Source organism: Ammodytes marinus, assembly GCF_949987685.1.
Source record: "Ammodytes marinus genome assembly, chromosome: 16".
NCBI lineage: Eukaryota > Metazoa > Chordata > Actinopteri > Uranoscopiformes > Ammodytidae > Ammodytes > Ammodytes marinus.
Window position 1 is genome coordinate 11830951 of NC_137220.1, and position 20470 is coordinate 11851420.

Genomic DNA, 20470 nt, shown 5'->3' on the forward strand with positions numbered 1-20470 from the left:
TTAAATTAACTTTTTTGTGGGGGATACAATGTGCTTGTGACAGATTTAGGATTGAGGAAAGACTGTAAAGATGCAGCTTCCATTTAAGGCAATTTATATATACAGTATATATTATGTACACCAGCCTCCCTGTTACTCACTGCACTAAAGTGTGAACTGTGCTCATGTTATTTAAAACCAATGAGCAATGCTGTGATGTTCAGCGCTTCAGCTCTGACCCTTAAGAGACAAGAGCCATTTGGAAAACTTTTAAAATATATATTTTTAGCCTCTGCGCGAATACAAATGAGGTGAAATGAGATTCCTTTGCTCTGCTTTATGTAATGTAATGTAGTGGAGCCAGGGCACTCCAGCTCTATCTCCTGTTTGAAGAGCTTGAACAGCACACACACACACACACACACACACACACACACACACACACACACACACACACACACACACACACACACACACACACACAGAAGAGGAAGGGGGGTGAGGGGGGTGCTTAGAATACAGATCGTAAAAGGAAAAGGAAGAAAAACAATTACAAAGTATAAGGATGTGCAGCTTTTTTTTCCCGCCCATACTGAAAAAGCAGAGTGTTTCCTAGGACAAATGCTTATGGAGTCCTTATGGATGAATCATTCCTTTCATGATTCATAATGTATACCCATTAAAGTATATTCGCTGCAGTATGGATTGTGTTTGTGTGGGGGTTTTCTCTTTGTCCGTTATAGGTTTTTTCCATTTCTGGCCTAAATGGTTTCAGGGAAAACCACAGACTGCAGTGTGTACTGTATAGGGCTCTAAAGGGCCAGAACATGTATCTGTGCTTCTATAAATTATAAAAAATTTGCTGGAAATAATACAAAGATAATAAATAATGGAATGAAAATCCACGTGAAAATCGGATTTGAAAGATGGGCAAAAACACACTATTGTTTTTCCATTTTTTGTGTAAATAGCTCACGTCAAGTTTTGCTGTAGAAATGTTGGTATTTTTTAAATTTACATGAGTAAATTGATTTATTTATTTGGGATCAAGCAATTTCTTTGAGAGACAAAAAAGCCGAAGCACAAATGTTAAAAGACAATTAAGTAAAAAAATAATAATGAAAAAATCATTCTACAGAAATGACAGGTAGCAATAACTTAACTTGACAATTTCACACAAAGTGCTGATGCATAACCAAAGAAAAAAAAGCGTGAAGGATGACGTCTGTGTAAGAGCAGCAGCAGCAGTCACGGGAGCTCCCTGACTCTGCTGGCCTCTGCTTTAATTATAGACGCTTTAATTATGTGTGAGGCAGCCCGATTAAAGAAATAGCAAGTGCTTTTAGTGAGAGATTGATCCCTGCTTCTGAACACATTCATAGGCAGTCAATAAAACAAATGGACCCCGGCGTCTGAAACTCGCCGTGCATCAATCAGAGTCGCTCGCTCACAGAGGGGAGAGAGGAGGTTTTGTGTTGAGTTAACATTGTTGAATATGTGACTGTACACCTGTGTGAGCTTTTTCGCCGAACTGTGTTGAGTCTATGTTCATCCACGGCATGACAATTTGACTAACCCCATTAATGTATGTGCTTTGTTTCCCTGGCCTTAGATGGAGCATGTACCCCCCTATGACGTGGTTCCCTCCATGAGACCCATCATCCTCGTCGGGCCATCACTCAAAGGCTACGAGGTAAGCAGGAAGGAAAGAAAAGTAGCATAACGCTCTTATTTAAAGCTATAGTGTGTAACTTCTGTTGCCCAAATGAGGAATTCTGAGTTATTACAACAAGACTGTCGGCGCAGCCTTCGGTGACTGTGCATACATTTCATACCTTTCTTCTGTACGTCCAGGTCTTTTCTTAGCAGTAGAAATCATCAACTGAAACATGTTCGGAGATTCTGCTGCGCCAGTGTCAGGGGGTGACAGCAGTTTGTAAATACTGCCATACTGAGAAATACTGGTGTTTTTGTGGAGCTGATAGGCTTACCCAACTTTTATGTCAACTCATTTGGCTCAATGGCTTGAATGTGAGAGTTTTATATAAAAAAGTTACACACTTTAGCTTTAACATCTGATTTCACTTGTATGGAGGGAGTGTTCTCTTATGCCTTATGTTTCGTCTCCAGGTGACAGACATGATGCAGAAAGCGCTCTTTGACTTCCTGAAACACAAGTTTGAGGGCAGGTAGGAACGAGAGCATCCGCTATGCACAGCTCCGCTTTACAGTAATGGGCTTTCTGTTTACTGACCTTTGTTATGTGGGCCTCTGTTTGAAGGATATCCATCACGCGGGTGACAGCGGACATCTCCCTGGCCAAACGTTCAGTCCTCAACAACCCTAGCAAACACACCATCATCGAGCGCTCCAATACCCGCTCTAGCCTGGGTAAGATTGCACACAGCCGGTTCAGTACAAACACACAATGTTACATAATGCCAATGGAAAACACTTGTGTTGCTTAACATCCATTTTGAATATCTCTGTTATGTCTGTTTCTCATATTTTTTTAAATGTTTCTTTTTCTAGATAGATAGATAGATAGATAGATAGATAGATAGATAGATAGATAGATAGATAGATAGATAGATAGATAGATAGATAGATAGATGGATGGATGGATGGATGGATGGATGGATGGATGGATGGATGGATGGATGGATGGATGGATGGATGGATGGATGGATGGATGGATGGATGGATGGATGGATGGATGGATGGATGGATGGATGGATGGATAGATAGATAGATAGATAGATAGATAGATAGATAGATAGATAGATAGATAGATAGATAGATAGATAGATAGATAGATAGATAGATAGATAGATAGATAGATAGATAGATAGATAGATAGATAGATAGATAGATAGATAGATAGATAGATAGATAGATAGATAGATAGATAGATAGATAGATAGATACTGTAGATAAATGGATGGACTGATGGATAGATAGGTGGATACATAGATCGATGGATGGATGATTTATTATAGCAAATGGAGACTATTTTAAGCGCATTTGTAGCTCTAGTGAGGGTTGAATGCAGCAGGATGTTGTATGTGGGATGATTCAAAACCAACTACAGGTTTTCTTCATCATATCAAAGGAACATGTCACTCAAGTGCAACAGTGTGGCACAGTGTTTTAGGACAACAATGAAGCTCTGCGGTGGGATGAATTCATTTGTGTTTTTTGTCTTTTAAAAGGATTTTTTTTGACAATTAGAGAATTGCAGAACAGGGGCAGCTTTACAAATTTAATTTAATAAATCCACAGGATTGCATAGTATAATTTCCCTAATTTTTACACGTTTACATTCTGTATTACCATATTCAAAAGCTGCACAGATCACAGGTACCGTTGTGCATCATCCGTTATACCTGCTCTGACTTCTTGAGTCTGATCTACTATCCTTTCTCTTTCCTCATCCTGTCTTTTCTGCCCTTCACACACCCCATCCTCCCCGTCCCACCCTCTCTCCCATCACTCTCTCTCTCTCTCTTTGGTTCAGACGTACTGGGTACGTATTGCTCTCTTTGCAACAAAACAATGCAGCCTCTCCCTATTTCTTCCCTTCCCCCCTTTTTTTCTTCTCACTATATTCATAATACATCGTTTGTCTGCCTGTCTGCTTGCCTGTCAGTTTCTCTGTTCCTCATACTTCTGTGTGACAGCCTGTAGTTTCCAATATAAAGAAAATAATTATAAAACAGAATCGGGAAAGGGATCCGTGGGAGGGCAGCCTGCCTGGTACAGTAGCTGCATTAAAACTATGAGCAGAAATACAGATACTTTCCATTCTGCTCTCACCCTCTTGCGGGTGCGACCAACATTTAATGTATGTGTGCAATCATACACATATAGAAGCTGTGACTCGCCTTGTGAACTGTGTGTAGTCATGGCAGTGGAAAGAGTTCCTCACTGCAGTCAAATTCAAATCCCAATCCAAAAAAGAAAATGTTTTAAGTCCCAAGTCTTTGTGAAGATAATGGAAACCTTCCCTTCTATTAATTTATATAAGTTAAAGTTCAAGGTTCTTATCACTATACAGCTTGAGTTCTCTATCCCTCAGCCCTCTGGAGGCTGCCAAATTGTGTGCAGGCTCTCTGCAGATTGCCTTCCTTGCCCCCGTTATCTCTCTGTGCCGCTCGGTTGGCAGCACGCATCAGAAAGACGAGGAACATTCTGGTTTCGGATTATTTCTTTTTTAAATCTTTGTCCTTACATATAAAACAAGCTGATATAAAAAAGGAAATATTGTGCTCGAAATGACAAAAACAAGCTTTTATAGGCTATTCTCGAGGAACAATGAAAACCAAACACCCAAGCAGTCCACATAGTTGAGTGGTTCACCTGATAATCATTTAATAATAATAGCAATAATTACTGTTGTGGCTATCAAGCGCTAACAAGAACTAATGTTACACTAAATTTTTATTTATGAGTTTCTTTTTTGTTTATTTGTTTTTCTGTTGTATTTACATGGTGATAAATTGTGCCCTTATCATTAGCTATTACAAGTGCCGCATGCATCTCATTCTTAAGTGCCTCCCGTCGTCGCTTTGTCAGAAAATATATCCATAGCACGTGAGGAGATTGTAAATGTCCGGGAGGCCGCAACAGAATGAGGATGCTGCACTGCTTCCATTTAGCTGTGCTTAAATGGAACTTTTTAGCTGTGACTTCAATCTCAAGTCAAACGCTTTACGCGTTTTTTTTTTCTCTCTAAAACTTGGACATGCATGATCAAGTACTAACGTGCCGGTTACGTACTAGTGCACATAGTAAAGGACGTTTGGCTGATATATAATAATGCTGTATCTCACGCAAAGAGAGAAATTGTTCATTCAAAAGTTTTTTTTTTGCTGTATTTACGTTGTCTCATTTGTTTTGGGCCCTTCAGCGGAGGTGCAGAGTGAGATAGAGCGTATCTTCGAGCTGGCCCGCACGCTTCAGCTGGTGGCTCTGGACGCAGACACCATCAACCACCCCACTCAGCTGGCAAAGACCTCCCTGGCTCCCATCATTGTCTATATTAAAATAGCCTCGCCTAAGGTATGCAGACATATCATCTAAAAGTTATAATCTTTGGCTTTTTTTTGTTGACATAGCCTTTCAATGCCATTAAATTCTGTAAATTATTTTTATATAGTAGTTCTCTCCGAGTCCGCCATTCTCTTGTGGATATGCCTACTTTGTGCTTATGGACAACATGAAAAGGATATTCCACATGTTCTTCTGTTGTATATTGCAGCACAGGGCTGCTCAAGGAGTGTTTTCTGCTGGGATCTGTAATAATCACTATCGCGTTTGCGGAAATAATATTAATCTCAAAAGGGATCTAGTTGTAGTCTTGCAATATGAGACCCCCTGTCTTTTCAAAATCTCACTCTGTGACTGAAAACTAATGACTAGTTGTCTTCAGGTGTGAGTTGATTGTCTTTAGATGTGAGAGGGTTTCAGTCTTCAGTCTTTTCAAAGTCTTTTAAAAGTCCTGTAGTGTAAGCCCAGCATTAGGGTCAAAAACTCCACTGAGTAGCTTTTGCATTTCTACTATCACCATAATAAAATGACCTAAGTGCGTAAACATATTGAAATGATTTATTTGTCGTTTCAGTAACCAGGTATTGTTGTGTCTCTGCAGGTCCTTCAGAGGCTCATCAAATCTAGGGGGAAGTCCCAGGCTAAACACCTAAATGTGCAGATGGTGGCAGCAGACAAGTTGGCCCAGTGCCCACCGGTGAGTTTTCCAGAATTAATATCTGCTTCTGTTTAAGGTGCACTATTATGCCATTTCAGAGGAGGGGGATTTGTTTACATTTGCAGAGCCTGCAGTTAGTTTACAAAACTAATTCTTAGTATTGAAAAATTCTATCATCATAAATAAAAACCAAAGTATTTTTTAGGCACTTGGAACCAAACGTAAGACTAGAATATGGTTGTAAACAAAACTGTGAGCCCTGCTGCTGTAAACAACAACAGTGAAACAGTAACTTTTCAGGACGTTTTACAACTCAACAAACAGTGTTCCAGGGATCCGATTTTCCTGTGAGGAAAGTTTGTTTAATCAATTATGACAACGTACGTTAGAAAATGTTCACTTCTCTGACACACCGAAAGTTACGGTAGTGTACCTTTTAAAACCAACAAAAAAAAAACTCTCCTTGTTTCTCTTCTTCGTGTGTTTCCAGGAACTGTTTGACATCATCCTGGACGAGAACCAGCTTGAAGACGCCTGCGAGCACCTGGCCGACTACCTGGAGGCGTACTGGAAGGCCACGCACCCTCCGAGCAGCAACCCACCCAACCCTCTGCTCAACCGCACCATGGCCACGGCGGCGCTGGCAGCCTCCCCAGAGCCCGTGTCCAACCTGCAGGTACAGGTGCTCTGCTCCCTGCGCAGGAACCTGGAGCTGTGGCCCGACATAGACGGTGCTATAGCCAACGACAAGAAAGAGGCCGAACACGCTCTCTGAAAGTCCAGCAGCCGTGTTCTCAACTCTTAAAGCCTGAAGGAAAAGTGCATTAAAAACCCCTGTTTATGCTGTATATAGAAAACACAACACAGATACACATTCACTGTAAACACATACCTATAACGCGGGAATACATACATACATACATACGTACATGAGCCATTTTCATTCATTTTCCACACATGAACAGCTAGAAAACACTCTACAAGTAGAATTACGCAGTCCCAAGCTCCGTTTCACATGGTGATTGCAGCTCAACTCAAACTACACTGGACGTAAGGAATCACCCCTGAGGCTCGGGTGGGGCCTCCTCCATTTCACTGTAATCAAGAGTAAAATGATATCCGCTGCCCCACCACCTCACCCTTCCCTCTTTAGCTCCCTGGCCTCCTTTCTCCAGCACTTTTTTCTTCTTCGGGAGGCTGAATCCAGTTTGCCGTCGTCCACTGTGTTGCCATGGTACCGCCCCTGAAAACAGCAAGTCATGTCTGCCTCTTCAAACAGAAAACGCTTAGTTTTTGCTAACCCACTGTCCAGTTTAATCTTTAGATGGATCGTTTTAACAACAATGGATCGTTTTTACTAATCAGCCGTGCCTTCTACTAAGCACACGTCAGTTTCTATGAGTTGCTTGGCGTCAAGGATATTTATTTTATTTGACAGCATGGCACCCGAGCGAAAGTATTGCACCAAATGGCTTGAAACATGTTTTGAAACTCCTTCTTCCGTTTTTATTGAGGCTGACATTATAAAGGCAGCAAAAGTAATGCAATAATAAATACAAGCCAACTGCACTTAAAATCTATTACTATTTTATCATTAAAGAAGTAATTGCGTCATTATGATATGAGCCTCATGTGCTACAGAGTTTACTTCTGAACCCATAGGGTGATATTTCTGCTGTGTTTCTGCCATGAGGTCAATCTGCCAGAAGGTGGCGGTGTTGTAATGGTAGATATTTAGTCTGCTAGTTGAACAACTGCTTGGGTGTGTTTTTGTTTGCAGATAGGTGATTTGAAAATGATCAAATAGTAGAACTAACTTTTTTGACTAACTGAATATTTAATTCATTTATTTGTGTTTCCCCAGTGAACTTCTTTGAGTATGAACTTAATGTGTAACCAAGGATTTTGTGTTTTTGTGTTAGAAATAGATTGTCAGTCATGAACACTAATGCCTTAAAACCACAGGTCCTTAAAGCTATAGTGTGTAGCTATAGTGTGTAACTTTTTCACATGTATGCATGTCGGTTACATTCAACCCATCGCCAGACCATGTGACACAAAGTTAATTAAGCCTATCAGTTCCACAAAACTATCTCTGTATTTCTCAGTACGGCAGCTTTTACAAACTGGTGTCAACCCCTGACACTGGCGCAGGAGCTCAAAGAGCCCACAAAATGTTTCAGTTGTTACTTCCACTGCTAAGAAAAAAACTGGACGAACAGCAGTAGGAATAAAATCCATGCACGATCACCGAAGTCTTATCTCATGTGGATGCACCGACGGTGTTGTTGTAATTACTGTGGGGGGGGCAATAGAAGTTACGCACTATAGCTTTAAACTGGAGCATCTCTGTGATATCGTGTTGCCCTTCCTCATGCTAAGCCTGCTAACTAAAACACCCACTCACAGTATGGTTTTTTGCTCTGCTTGTGTTTGTGTCTGCATGGGTTGCTGTGTGGCATGGCTGTGCAGGGGCCGTACCTGGTGCACGGGGAACAGCAGAAGCGAGACGGGCCCCTGACGGAGTGCGGCGGGAGCGGCAGCCTGCACGACTATCAGACAGAGGAAAAACCTCAGCATCACCAACAGCAGCAGCAGCAGCAAGCGTACATGCGCTCCTCTCGCGGTCAGCTCCGGGGGGGAGGAGGGGGCAGCGGGAGGGGGCTGTCGCGGCAGGACACCTTCGACTCGGAGACCCAGGGCAGCCGCGACTCGGCCTACACCGAGGCCGGGGACTCCTGCATGGACATTGAGACCGACCCGTACGAAGAGCCAGACCCATACCGAGGAGGTGGAGGGGGCAGCCGCCTGCACCTGGCGCAGCACCATGGCAGGCAAGCATCGTGGGAGGACGAGGGGGCAGAACCTGACCAGGAGAACCTCAACCACCCACACCCACCGCCGATGCCCAGCCAGACGCAGCCGCACGGACGCGCCAAGCTGAGGGAGCGCTACTGCCAGGAGCCTGCCGACACGGGGGCCAACCTGAGCCACAACAAGAACCAGGATGACTGGGGGAGGGACGTCTACATCCGCTGAATCGAAACCACACGCACACAGAGGCGAAGGGAAGCTACACTGGATCGACTGAGGGGGAGGGAGGGAGGGAGGGGGAACTGAAAGTGTGGGTTTGGGGCCATGCTAAATCAGGATTACAAAATGAATCTGTTTACATCCCAGTATACAATGTAAAGAAACAACACATCAACTGCCAGATGCCATTCTCATCAACTATCTTCTTGCAATTCAATTTATTTATGTTTAGATAAAAAAATAATATTGGTCTGTTTTTTTGTGTGTGTTTTTCCTATGTTAATACTGCATGAATATCATGGATTTAAAAAAAACTGACAGCACGTGGACAGTAATTGTTCTGATTGTGAACCTCTGATTGTCTGACTGTCTGTATGACTCAACCTCTCCTTCAGTTGTAGAGCGTGAAGGCCGGTGGAGCTGTTAGTCCGTCATGTCTGTTCTCTGCAGTCTTAAACAGGGTCTAATTGTCACCGTCTCCATGTATACAGTGTCGGGGTTTTCTCTGTACCTTAAAATCTTACTCAGTGCTTTTTGGGGGATTTTTCAGGATTTCTCCCATACTGAGATCCAGAAAGTTTCATACGAGTCACCTCACCTCCACTTTTTCTTATCACCCAGACCTTAAAGCGCTGGTGGAGAAGTTGCCATATTTTACCACGACAATTCTATCGACGTTTCTACACTCATGTCAGCTTGAAAACAACGAATAGTACACTCCAAAGACGTTTACTTCTTCCCTGACGTGGTTCAGCCCACTGTATCCGACTGTGTACGTCCGACCCAGTCCTCCCGTTTATCTTCACCTCTTTTTCATGGGTGCCCCGCTGTTCATTTGTTCCCTGGTTCTAACCTGGTGCAGATTGAAAGCAGCCCCCACCCCCCTTTATTGTTTTGTGAATGAAGTGTCCTGCCTTAGTCTCTCCCACCTTTAAATAACAAAACAACAAAAAAAAACGCCCTTATTTCAAGAAGAAATTTCAATCACAAGTGCCGGAATGTCTCGCCAAGCCATGTCCACCAACTGCCACGGTGGGATGTCTTAACTCTCGTTACAGTCGTTTTCAAACCATACCAGTGTGTGTGTGTGTGTGTGTGTGTGTGTGTGTGTGTCTTCGTGTCTTGTAGCTACTCTGCAGTGTAGCCTATCTTGTCGCTCAAGCACATCCTGTTTTCTTTGCACCAGCTTTGTCGTCTTGTTTTTGTTTTCAGGGCTAACGGTTCTATAAAAAGTACTCGTGTGTGTGGTTAATCACTCCCAACTTCCACCCAAAACAGCTAGCTTTGTCTAATATTAAATACCACTCTCTACTTACTCTTCTTGGTTTCTGACTGAATTAGTGTTGTTTTTTCCTGTGGACAATTGCAATTTATTTTCCTTTTTTTTTTTCTTTTTTTATGTTAAATCTTCAGTTCTTGTGAGGTAGTGAGAGGAGTGGGGTGCTGGGTGGGTGGGGAGGGTGTGGGCTAGGATCAGCTTTGGTCTTTACTCAGTTATCTATAATGGAGAATCCATGAATGTCTTGGGTGGGCTGCTTCGGCCCCGCCGCATCTTCAGTTGAATAAATAAATATTAAATAATGATCAGTAAATAATGTTATTGTTGCGTTATCGCAATTGTTTAAAAATATGAAACAACATGTATCATTGGTGCCTGATTGTAGCTACATTTTGCTTTTTCTGCCTTTCATTTTTAATCTGTGGATAAATTCGTATTTTAATTAAAAATTGAATCAGAAAAATGCCATTGTCTCACTTAATTGATGCGTTAAGAAGTAATTATGATGAACACATTTCCGACAGTACATACTTGCTATTTTTAGAGCCGTTGCCTTTAAGGTCTCGCAGGACATATGAAGAGATTTTGGTGTAGAGGAAAGCATGTTATATACAATGTATTGTTGTGCTTTTCTTTCTTCTACTTGAGGTCAAATCTTCTTTATTCTTGTGAACAGGGTAATACAAAAGGTTTGCATTTGCTTTTGTCTGATTTAATACCTTACATCACCCTGCATGTAGAAAATGTACAGTCAAGGTGCTTTGATGGGTGCAAATCCATTGGAAACTAAAGACATCAAAAAAATATTGTTGGCTTTAATTAATAGTCCTTTGTAATGTTCCCAGGAACCAAGAACTCCAATTCACTCCTCTCAAATTTCAGCTTATGTGATTGTTCACAACTGGCAACTCTTTGGGTCATGAAGAAAACATAACCAAACGAAAACAAAAAAACATTGCATCTCAATCCAGGATGTGGTTTTTATATTTACCATTCAGTTCTTGGCAACTCACCACCTGCAGCTCGCTGATACTCTGCAGTGGAGGACATGTCACAAGCCAAGACTGGGTTTCCATCTGAAACACAAACACGAGCCGTGTTTCAAAGTGTTATTTAACAAGGTGTCATGGAAACCCAGAGCACGTTTATGTCAAAGTAGTTTGGTCTGGCTTTGCGAGACTAATGTCAAAGTAACAAAAACAGAGTTCATGTGACCAGATAAGCTCACAGTTCAGTATTTATATGCTTTTTCTTAAGGAAAGGTATCCATAGTACAGTGTTAATGTACTTTGTTGCAACATTTTGCTCAAGAATACAAAAGTCTCATAAACAATTTCACTTCAAAAGTATTCATTATGCAGATGGACCCCTTTCAGACTGTTATTATATAGCCTACTGCATTTATTGCATAATTACAGCAGCATTGTACTGTTGGGACTACTATAAGGCTATTTTATTTCTCAGAATTGAATGGGCTATTGGGAAAATACCTGAGGGGACAGTTCAATGGAAATTCCAGGGGATTCTCTGATCCACTCAGTTTTGCTTTCTGTTGGTTGATAGCAGGTTGATAGCCTAATTTTTCTTGGACACATACAGAGGAAGGAAGAGGCCTTTCACTTCCCTTTTCCATATTTGGACTTGACTTGTGTGTCATGAGCTGCGTCATCCGTCACCCACTGTCGTCGGCGTAACAGAGGAAACGCCTGTGGGGTTTGTTGCCTTCACTGAAATTCGAATTCTGAGCTGCGAGGGCTCAGGTTGAATTGTTGCCGACATTTTCATGTAGGCTACTCATGAGACTTAAAGCAGATTATCCTATTTCGTTTGTTTGTTTAGTTTTTTCACTTTGGAAGACATTAAAGCCTACCTGAGTAAACAGTGGCAATGGGACATTTAGGGATAATGTTATAAAACACTAATAACAACAATTATTGTAGAGAAAATACTTTTTGTTCTTCTCTACGATCAAAACGGACACCGACAGCCGATTTAATTAATTTACTGGTTTAAATTAACCTTTAGCAGCATGGTATAGGACTACTATAATAACTTGTGTTGTTGTAGGTTCAGGCCAAATTCATAACTATGTAGGTAGGCCTACACCCTCTACATGTAATCACATTTGCTAAATAGTAGGCCTAGACATAAACATTATTCTACTTTAGCCCACCAAACTGTGGATATCACTTATTTTGATTTTGAACGTAATATGTATCAATAATCTTTATTGCAATTGTTTCTATTATTTTGTCCACCTTATTTATAACACTGTAGGCTAGGCTATACTGGGCTATACTAGATAACCGAGACTTTCCCCGCAGCCCCTGAACGCACCACTGCCGTACACTTTGTCCATGACTCATCCGACCGAAAAATACCTTCGACTTTCTTTGTGCGAAGCGCCTCCCCATGTGCCTAGGCAGAGAGTGATAACAGATGAAGGGACAGTTTGTCTGACAGTCAGCTGTAAACGCATATCTAAAGTGTGTCTGCATCAGGAGGATTAAACTGGACTTACCTCTCTCTCATACACACAGACACAGACAGACACACACTCACACAAACTTGTTGAACATGGGATTTCTTCTGTCCAAGATGTTGGCGGTGTTCGGCGACCAAGGTAAGACTAACTTTATGTTAATTATAATGAATAATATTCCGCGTCAGTTTCATAGTTCAATATATTGTTTATCAGGTAGAGTAGGTGATCATATAGGCCTAAAAGTAGGCTATAAATACTGGGAAATTATATGTTGTAAACAAAACAAAAAAAGTTCAATAAACTGAAAATAATATAGGCTGCAAATAATAATTGCTTTCATGTTGCCTTAAATAGTCACAATGTATAGTCTTTCTCACTAACCGTAATATCATATTACTAATATCACTTACACATAGGCCCACATTTACTTTAATTTTGACAGATTTTTGTTGAAGCAATAAATAGAATATATATATAAATAGCCTACCTAAGAATTTATGTTTTAAACAAACCAAAAATAATATAGGCTACTAAACAAAATACAAATAGTAATTATGTAGCCTATCACAAATAATATCCTATTAGTCACAATATAAAGTCCCTCTCACTTACTATTGTATCACTTTACACATACATTTCCTATTATTTTTTCACAGATTAACATTCAAACTAAGACAAACACCGTACACACAGTATGTGACCTGACTTGAACACATCGTTGGACTGTTGTGCAGTGATGTCATAAATATTGTTCTGCTCAGTTCATCAATATCCTTTATCTTATCTGTGTGTACATTTCTCCTCTGTTGTTGCACTGAAACAAGTTGTGCTACTCCAGATAAGAGTGTGCTCTGGTGTGGTTACTTAAAAATCCAGTTCAGGTTAAATGTGAACTTTGTTTATTTTTTCCAACAGAACACAAAGTCATTATCGTGGGTTTGGACAACGCTGGAAAGACGACCATCCTCTATCAATTGTAAGTGTCTCTACAATAGTGTCAAATGACAATACAAAGTAATCTGCATTATATCTGTGTTCTGGATTCTCTACATATTTTGAAGTTATTTTTCTCCCGCACAAACAGTCTGACGAAGGAGGCCGTGCACACAACGCCAACCATCGGCAGCAACGTGGAGGAGATCACCGTCAGTAAGACACACTTCTTGGTTTGGGACATCGGAGGACAGGAGAGCCTTCGAGCAAGCTGGTACTCATACTACTGCAACACAGAGGTACGCATCACTGCCTGTCTTCTACTCCTCTGTCTAACTGTATGTGTGCAGTACAAGACATGACACACTAAAATACACTGCTTTCAGCTTGAAAAATGTATCAAAAAAGTCTGAAAAATGTAACTTTTTACGCTTTTATCTCAAGCGTATGGTATTTATTTCTCTAACATTGATCATTTTAAATTCAATATATAAAAATTTGATTGTCACTAGTAGTTCTGAACATTTGATATTCGAGCGTAAAGACAGAAACAGGCACCATTATAAAGGTTTATAGGCAAGTGCACATTAAACCATATTGACCTATTATTACACCACCCTGATCCCTTGTATTGATTACTAATTTATCACTGTTATGTAATGTTGTAAAATATATTACATGTGTGTGTAACGAACATCTTGTGCCTTCCTCCTATCATTCAAGCCTCTGATAACACGGCCTCTGGTGAAGTAAGATGTCTGACGATTTGGTTAAATGTCTATGTTGTTGTTTTTCTTCTCAGATCGTCATTCTGGTTGTGGACAGCACCGACCGCGAACGTCTCACTCTAACCAAAGATGAGCTGCACCAGATGCTGTCACATGAGGTACAAATCAAGCTGTGTGTTAGTTCAAGAGACATTTTTTACTATCACAGATCACTCATTATTTCATAGAATTAGATTATAGTAATAATAATAATAATAATAATTGATATTACTTTTATAATGCTTTTTTGGAGGACCCTCAAAGACGCTTACAGATTGCAGCAAGATTGGTTTTGTGAATAAAAACTAAAATGTGTAATCAATCTTGTAATATATAAATAGAATCTTTGTGTTTAGTTGACGTAAAACCCTTTTGTTAGTCAGTGAAACTGCCCAAGTCTGCTATTTAGGTTTAGACGTCTTCAGAGTCATGAGTTGCGTTGCGTAATAGGTTTCTAACCCATGACACAACATATTGAGGAAGAGTCAGCGTGTTAACATGTGTTTAAAACTTCCGCTGAGGTTGCAGTTCCTTGTTCTCAAAGTTGACGCAGGGACATTTCTGGGGTTTCCAATGGAAATGCTTTTGTTATTGAATGAACTGATAACGGTGAAAGCAGCAATGGTTAACTCGTCTTCCCTTGTTTAGGACCTACAGAAAGCGTCTGTGCTCATTTTGGCCAACAAACAAGACATGAAGGGCTCCATGACTCCAAAAGAGATCTCCAAATGCCTCACACTGGACAACATCACATCGCACTCCTGGCATGTGCAGCCCTGCTGTGCCCTGACAGGCGAGGGGTGAGTCTTACACACCTCACACTCTCTCTGTCTCATTCTTTACTTAGACCATGATGAGTATGTATGTGTCAGTCCTCAAATTGACTGAAACAGCTTGCAGAAACATGCCCTTAATAACCACTTTCCTTTCTCTTTCTCTCTCCCCCAGTCTACCTGCCAGTCTGGACTGGATGAAGTCGCGGGTCGTCGCCAACTAGAACACACTCCAGTGAATCAAGCTTCCTCAAACTGAGCCAACCTCAAAATGAACTGCTAAAGGCAACAGTGTTGGGATTTCTTTACAGTGTTAAGGGAAAGTTCCTGGTAAAATGGGTGTCGAGACACACCTAGGCCTACAGCTGTGTGAGAGTCTGTAAGGAACTAAGGAACCGAGCCTCAGAGTAGACCATGGGGAAGACAGGCAACAGAGAAACCAGTTAATTTAGTGTCAATTTCAAGAACCACAAGGGTTTGATTATATTGATAGGCAAACGTTTTCAATGTTCTGGTTGATGAAGTAAGTGTTTTATTTGTACTGACTGTACACCTCTTTAAGTGACCCACATGTACTCAAGAACTTAAGATAGCCTACCCTACCTGACCAGTAATATCACATTCCACTCTGGTTTCACCTAGGTTAAATCCAAGTGACGTCAAGCTCTTCCTCCATTGAACTGATCATTGAAATATCATTCAGTCATTCATTACTGGAATCAAACAACTTGTACCATTGACGTAACAAAGAACACTTAAATATCAAGGTGTCTTGAAAACCTGAGGCAGATCGATCACAGCTGAAATATGGTGCTGTTTTAATCTCTCTTTGATCACATGTTGCCCTTTGTCTGGTTATTCTTGACTTTGTCTTTCAAAGCAGCTCAGTTGCTCCTGCTGCAGCGCAGATTGAGTGCCTGAAGAGTTACATATCAGCCTTTCTATCACAAAGTGAATTTAAAAGCTGCCCGGTATTAAAGCCTCTATCAGCCTCTCTTACTCAGAAACTCTGCAATATTGGTGTATATCAATATGTCTGCACCTTGTATGTATTAAATTATATTTTGTGCAAGTGAACAACAGGAAAACTTTTATGAGACCTTAAGATGTTAAATAAGTTATTTATTTAAAAAAAAAATTATCTATTTACTGTATACAGCAATGTCCAAGGAAAATAAGCTAGCTGCTAATGTGTATATTCTGTTGTGTCTTTTTTTCAAATAAATATTATTATTGTTGTAAATGTGTGGTGGGCGTGTTGTTTATTCTGTAGCTGTGATAGTCTTTGATACACATAGCTGCACCCTAGCTATTTAAGGGTGGCTCACCTGCAGTAATGGCACACATATGAGTGTATTTTAAACTAACCAACTCCCAGTTGCTGGTTTTAGTAGCACTGCAGAAGAAATTATATCTTGTATTAAATGTTTTGGAAATTGTGGAATAGATTGTAGTCCAACTTATCCTTCTGCTTGTTTTTAATTTGATTGATAAAGCCTATAATACTGTTTTCCTTTCCCGAGTAAACTTAATTCACAAGCAGCAATTACTATGATTTATGTAGGCTAATCCTAAAAATATCCAATAACGCAGTGGCATTCATTCAATCATGAGCGGAAGAAAAGAGGGGGCATCCGGATTTGAACCGGAGACCTCTTGATCTGCAGTCAAATGCTCTACCACTGAGCTATACCCCCGTGTGTTCCTTCGATGTAAAGATTGCAGTATTTATTAGATTGCAGTATTTATTTATTCTCAAACTAGACTCTTTTTATGTTTTTATACTTACTATGTATCGTTTCGCCTTTTCTTTAGCAAGGATAGGATACACTTTGATTCTGTCGATAGTCGGGGGTTTTAACTGGTATTTAACAGCGATCTTATTTCGACCACTAGGGGGAGAAGTGAGCCTGCATCTGTGGCTGCATAGGCTACCGAGCTGTTACTATAAACAGCTCTCCAACTTTTCGATGCCATTTTTGCCTGGTAACTTTTTGAAGAAACATTTTCCAGGATTTTATCATTTCATCTCCTGAAAGAGGGCTTGATCAACTATGATAACAGGTGTGTGTGTGTGTGTGTGTGTGTGTGTGTGTGTGTGTGTGTGTGTGTGTGTGTGTGTGTGTGTGTGTGTGTGTGTGTGTGTGTGTGTGTGTAGGCCTATATCATCTCAGTATAGCCTATTATAGTCTAAAAATGTTGACCAAATTCTTCTCATGTGACAGATAGGCCTACCAAATAGTCACCCTAGGCCTAGGATGTTCACAGCTCTATATTAGTGGGCCCAAATGTTGAAGCAGCCTATTTTCAACCTCTAGGAGCTAAAATGTCCCTTTCTTAACCCTTCAAATACTGTTTTAACAAAGTATTCACTTTATTGCTGTTACATTCCAATGTGTTCTAATGTGCTTTTGTGCATGCTGCCTTTAGCTCCAGACCCTCGGCTCCACCATAGACTCTTCACACCTGAAGTCCTAATTAGCAAAGCTGCAGGGTATAAAGAGAGGAGCTGGACGTCAGTTGCTCTCCTCTTCCTCATCTGATCACTACTCTGTTGCCTGCTGCTGCTGCCATGGTTGTATCTGTATCCTGTCAACTGTGTAGCAGTTCATTTGTTAATCTTTATTTTGTGTTGAGCCAGAAAGCCATCGGGGAGGTCTGCCATGTTGTCCCCCTTTTGTCCTGTTTCATGTGTGAATTCTAAATTGTTCATGAAAAGTAGCTATCCACCCTTTATCTGTTGAAATGGGCCCCTCCATCATAGAACATGGGTCTGCAGACCAATCTACTGTACTGTTTTTACAGTTGCAGAGTAAAGAGTGCTGCCTGTTTAAGAAAAATCTGAAAAATAATGTTCCTTCTGCATCTCAGGATTTGATATAGTCTCTAAAATGCTCTTTCCTCTTTAAGTGCACCAGATTGATGCATTTTACTTTAAAAAGGTATAAAAGCCCCCGGACCCCTCAACAAGGTACAGGGTCCCTACAACAGTATCCCAAAATCCTGTGGGAAACACTGATCTTCCTTGATATGTTTTTTCCATTAATTGTATGTATTGGTGCGGAAAAGTCAGTGTACCTGACTGGATAGTGTGAAATTTCAATAGTGTTGCATTTGAAATGAAGCTGCAGAACTTAAATGTACAACAGCAAAAAAAGATCAAGCCAACACATACTGTATAACACAGCCATTATAACAAGAGGTGGCCAGCAACAAACTATCTTTATGCAGTTCAGACTGTTACTTATATAGCTAGCTGTCTTCTTATCACTTACAAATTAAGAAATAAATGTGAATTTATGAAGTTTGACAGTGAGATTTAATAAAGCAGCACAATGTGATTGAGTCATTTCAGCTGGTTAATCAACTTAATAAGCTCCAGCTGAGGTAATGTACCCTCTGGGTGTTTACACTAAAGAACTGGCCCTTCCCTAAGCTTTTTGCTCAAATCACTTTGTCACAACCTTTCCAAGAACTTGAGATAAAACTAATCTATGGTATCAAAAGGTTTGCGTAACAATCTAAATTGGTCTAAAATTCCCAGTGGTGGTTTTGTTTTCAGCTGGACAGTGTGGCTGATTTAGATCACACAAACATGTCTGATGAAATACATATCTCCTATTTGAACCCTTAATTCCAATGACACGTTTTACTAATTTAAAATAATGGAAATACAAGAATACAATCTAAAAAACTATTAGGCCTAATGCATTTATTTTGCCAACTTGTGCATCTACAATAAGGTATATCGTATATACAGGGCCGCCTTTGTGCACGGGCTTACCTGGGCTGAAGCCCCAGGGCCTACGAAGATCAGGGGCCTCTCCAAAAAAAAAAAAAAAAAAAAAAAATTTTTTTTTTTTTTTTTTTTACTGTGTCAATATAGGCCCCTGATCTAAGAAGGCCCCGAACATTGTCATTTAAAACAATAAATTATTGACTGGCTCATGATAGGCCCCTAATCTTCGTAGGGGGGGCTAACGGAGATCAGGGGCCCATCATGAACCAGTAAAGAAAAAGGAAAAAAAAAAATCACATTATTTTTGGCCTATGAAGATCAAGGGGCCTATCATTCACCAGTACATTTTTGTTTAATTAACATTGTTCGGGGCAACGCAGATCAAGAGCCTATATTGAGTTGAGCCATTAAAAACAAAACAAAGATTTCAAAGAGAGAAGTAGCTTTAGGATAAGGGATTATTTAAAAAAAAAATGGAATGCTGACTGACTGGATTTTTTTAAACCTGTATATTTTTTTTTTTCTGCTTTTTGGTATTTCTGTGTCTCCAAATGATTCCAGAAAATAGCTCACATAGGACACAGTTGATTTAGCCTTAGTTTTCTTCTCAAAGTGCACCAGATTGATGCATTTTACTTTAAAAGGTTACATTTTTTCTTCCGGGGGGGCATGCCCCCGGACCCCCCTAGAAGGTCCTGGGTCCCCACCGCGGTCTCCTCAATAACTTGGAAAAACACTGTAGCCAACCATGTGTTTGGTTATTAAAAGTAATTAGACCAGGAAGGGGTTTAAGTACATGTTACCTTAAGAGTATTTGTATTTCATCAATAGAGATATTGTGGTGTAGACAAACATGGCTTTAACGCATCTGTATTGTAAGACCGGTGCCCGGGGGGCCTACGAAACCTCTCAGCCCCGGGGCCTAGTGGCAGGTAAAGGCAGCCCTGCGTATATACATATATATGTATGTATGTACAGTATGTATCTATCTGTCTATTAATAAAACTATAATATTAAAACGTGTTCGTTACTTAAGAGGAAGTAAAAGATGCAAAAATGCTTGAGGAGTCAGACGAAAAAGGTTCAATGGTATTTAATGAAAAAATGATGCTCGGCAGGTTACAGTTATGCAGGTCAAGCGAACAGCCAAAAAGTGCAAGCCTCTCTCTTCATCAACACATTATAACAAGTACAGATATGCATTTGATTGGTCTATTTTGAATCATCCTTCTTCTTTCGTCTTCCGGATTGTTGAATCTGCCATATGGGAGAGAAAAACGCCTCTGTGCTGGTGTCCTTGATAGAATAAGGTGTCTTATCTGTTGCTAAACTGCCGGTGTGAGTGAGACTACAGAGGGCCATTGTAAGAAAAGGATACTCGTTGGCCTCGAGGCTTTGGGAAAGTCAAAAATTGTACAACAGTATGTCATGGGATGTCTCAGTTCTTACAGAAGGAGCTTTTTAACGCAGTATAGAGTTCTACGACTTTCTATATCACATGTTTATCAATGGTTAATTGTTAGTTAGGCTATATAAGATATATTGATTATATGCATTAATGATGGGGTTATATCATCATTAATTATTGAGAATTAAAATCCTGACACTATCTATCTTTGCAACCAATAATAACCCTTTAATGTGCGTGTCATTATTGTTATACAGTATATACACCTGAAAATGTGGCACTATGTATGTATGTTTTCATTTAAGCTTTCAGGTGCATTAAAATTACTGTTAGATTTCCTTAGGGAAACCCTCTTTATATTCAGTGC

General features: G+C 40.3%; 2 protein-coding genes across 2 annotated transcripts in view; both read left to right on the plus strand.

Annotated features, from left to right (window-relative positions):
• Positions 1–8725, plus strand: part of cacnb1 (calcium channel, voltage-dependent, beta 1 subunit) — a gene marked incomplete at both ends in the record, with an annotated part of 32231 nt that extends 23506 nt beyond the window's left edge. Inside the window, 7 exons of the mRNA XM_080044403.1 lie at positions 1592–1672; positions 2110–2168; positions 2261–2370; positions 4889–5040; positions 5630–5725; positions 6177–6362; positions 8159–8725. Of these exons, the coding sequence (XP_079900529.1) occupies positions 1592–1672; positions 2110–2168; positions 2261–2370; positions 4889–5040; positions 5630–5725; positions 6177–6362; positions 8159–8725 (1251 nt within the window). The remainder of the gene's footprint in view (positions 1–1591; positions 1673–2109; positions 2169–2260; positions 2371–4888; positions 5041–5629; positions 5726–6176; positions 6363–8158) is intronic.
• Positions 8726–12438: 3713 nt separating this feature from the next.
• Positions 12439–16190, plus strand: arl5c (ADP-ribosylation factor-like 5C). Its single transcript, XM_080043317.1, has 6 exons — positions 12439–12621; positions 13399–13459; positions 13568–13715; positions 14219–14302; positions 14832–14983; positions 15132–16190. The coding sequence occupies exons 1-6, from the start codon at positions 12576–12578 to the stop codon at positions 15178–15180; spliced, it is 540 nt and encodes a 179-aa protein (XP_079899443.1). The 5' UTR covers positions 12439–12575; the 3' UTR covers positions 15181–16190.
• The last annotated feature ends 4280 nt before the right edge of the window (positions 16191–20470 follow it).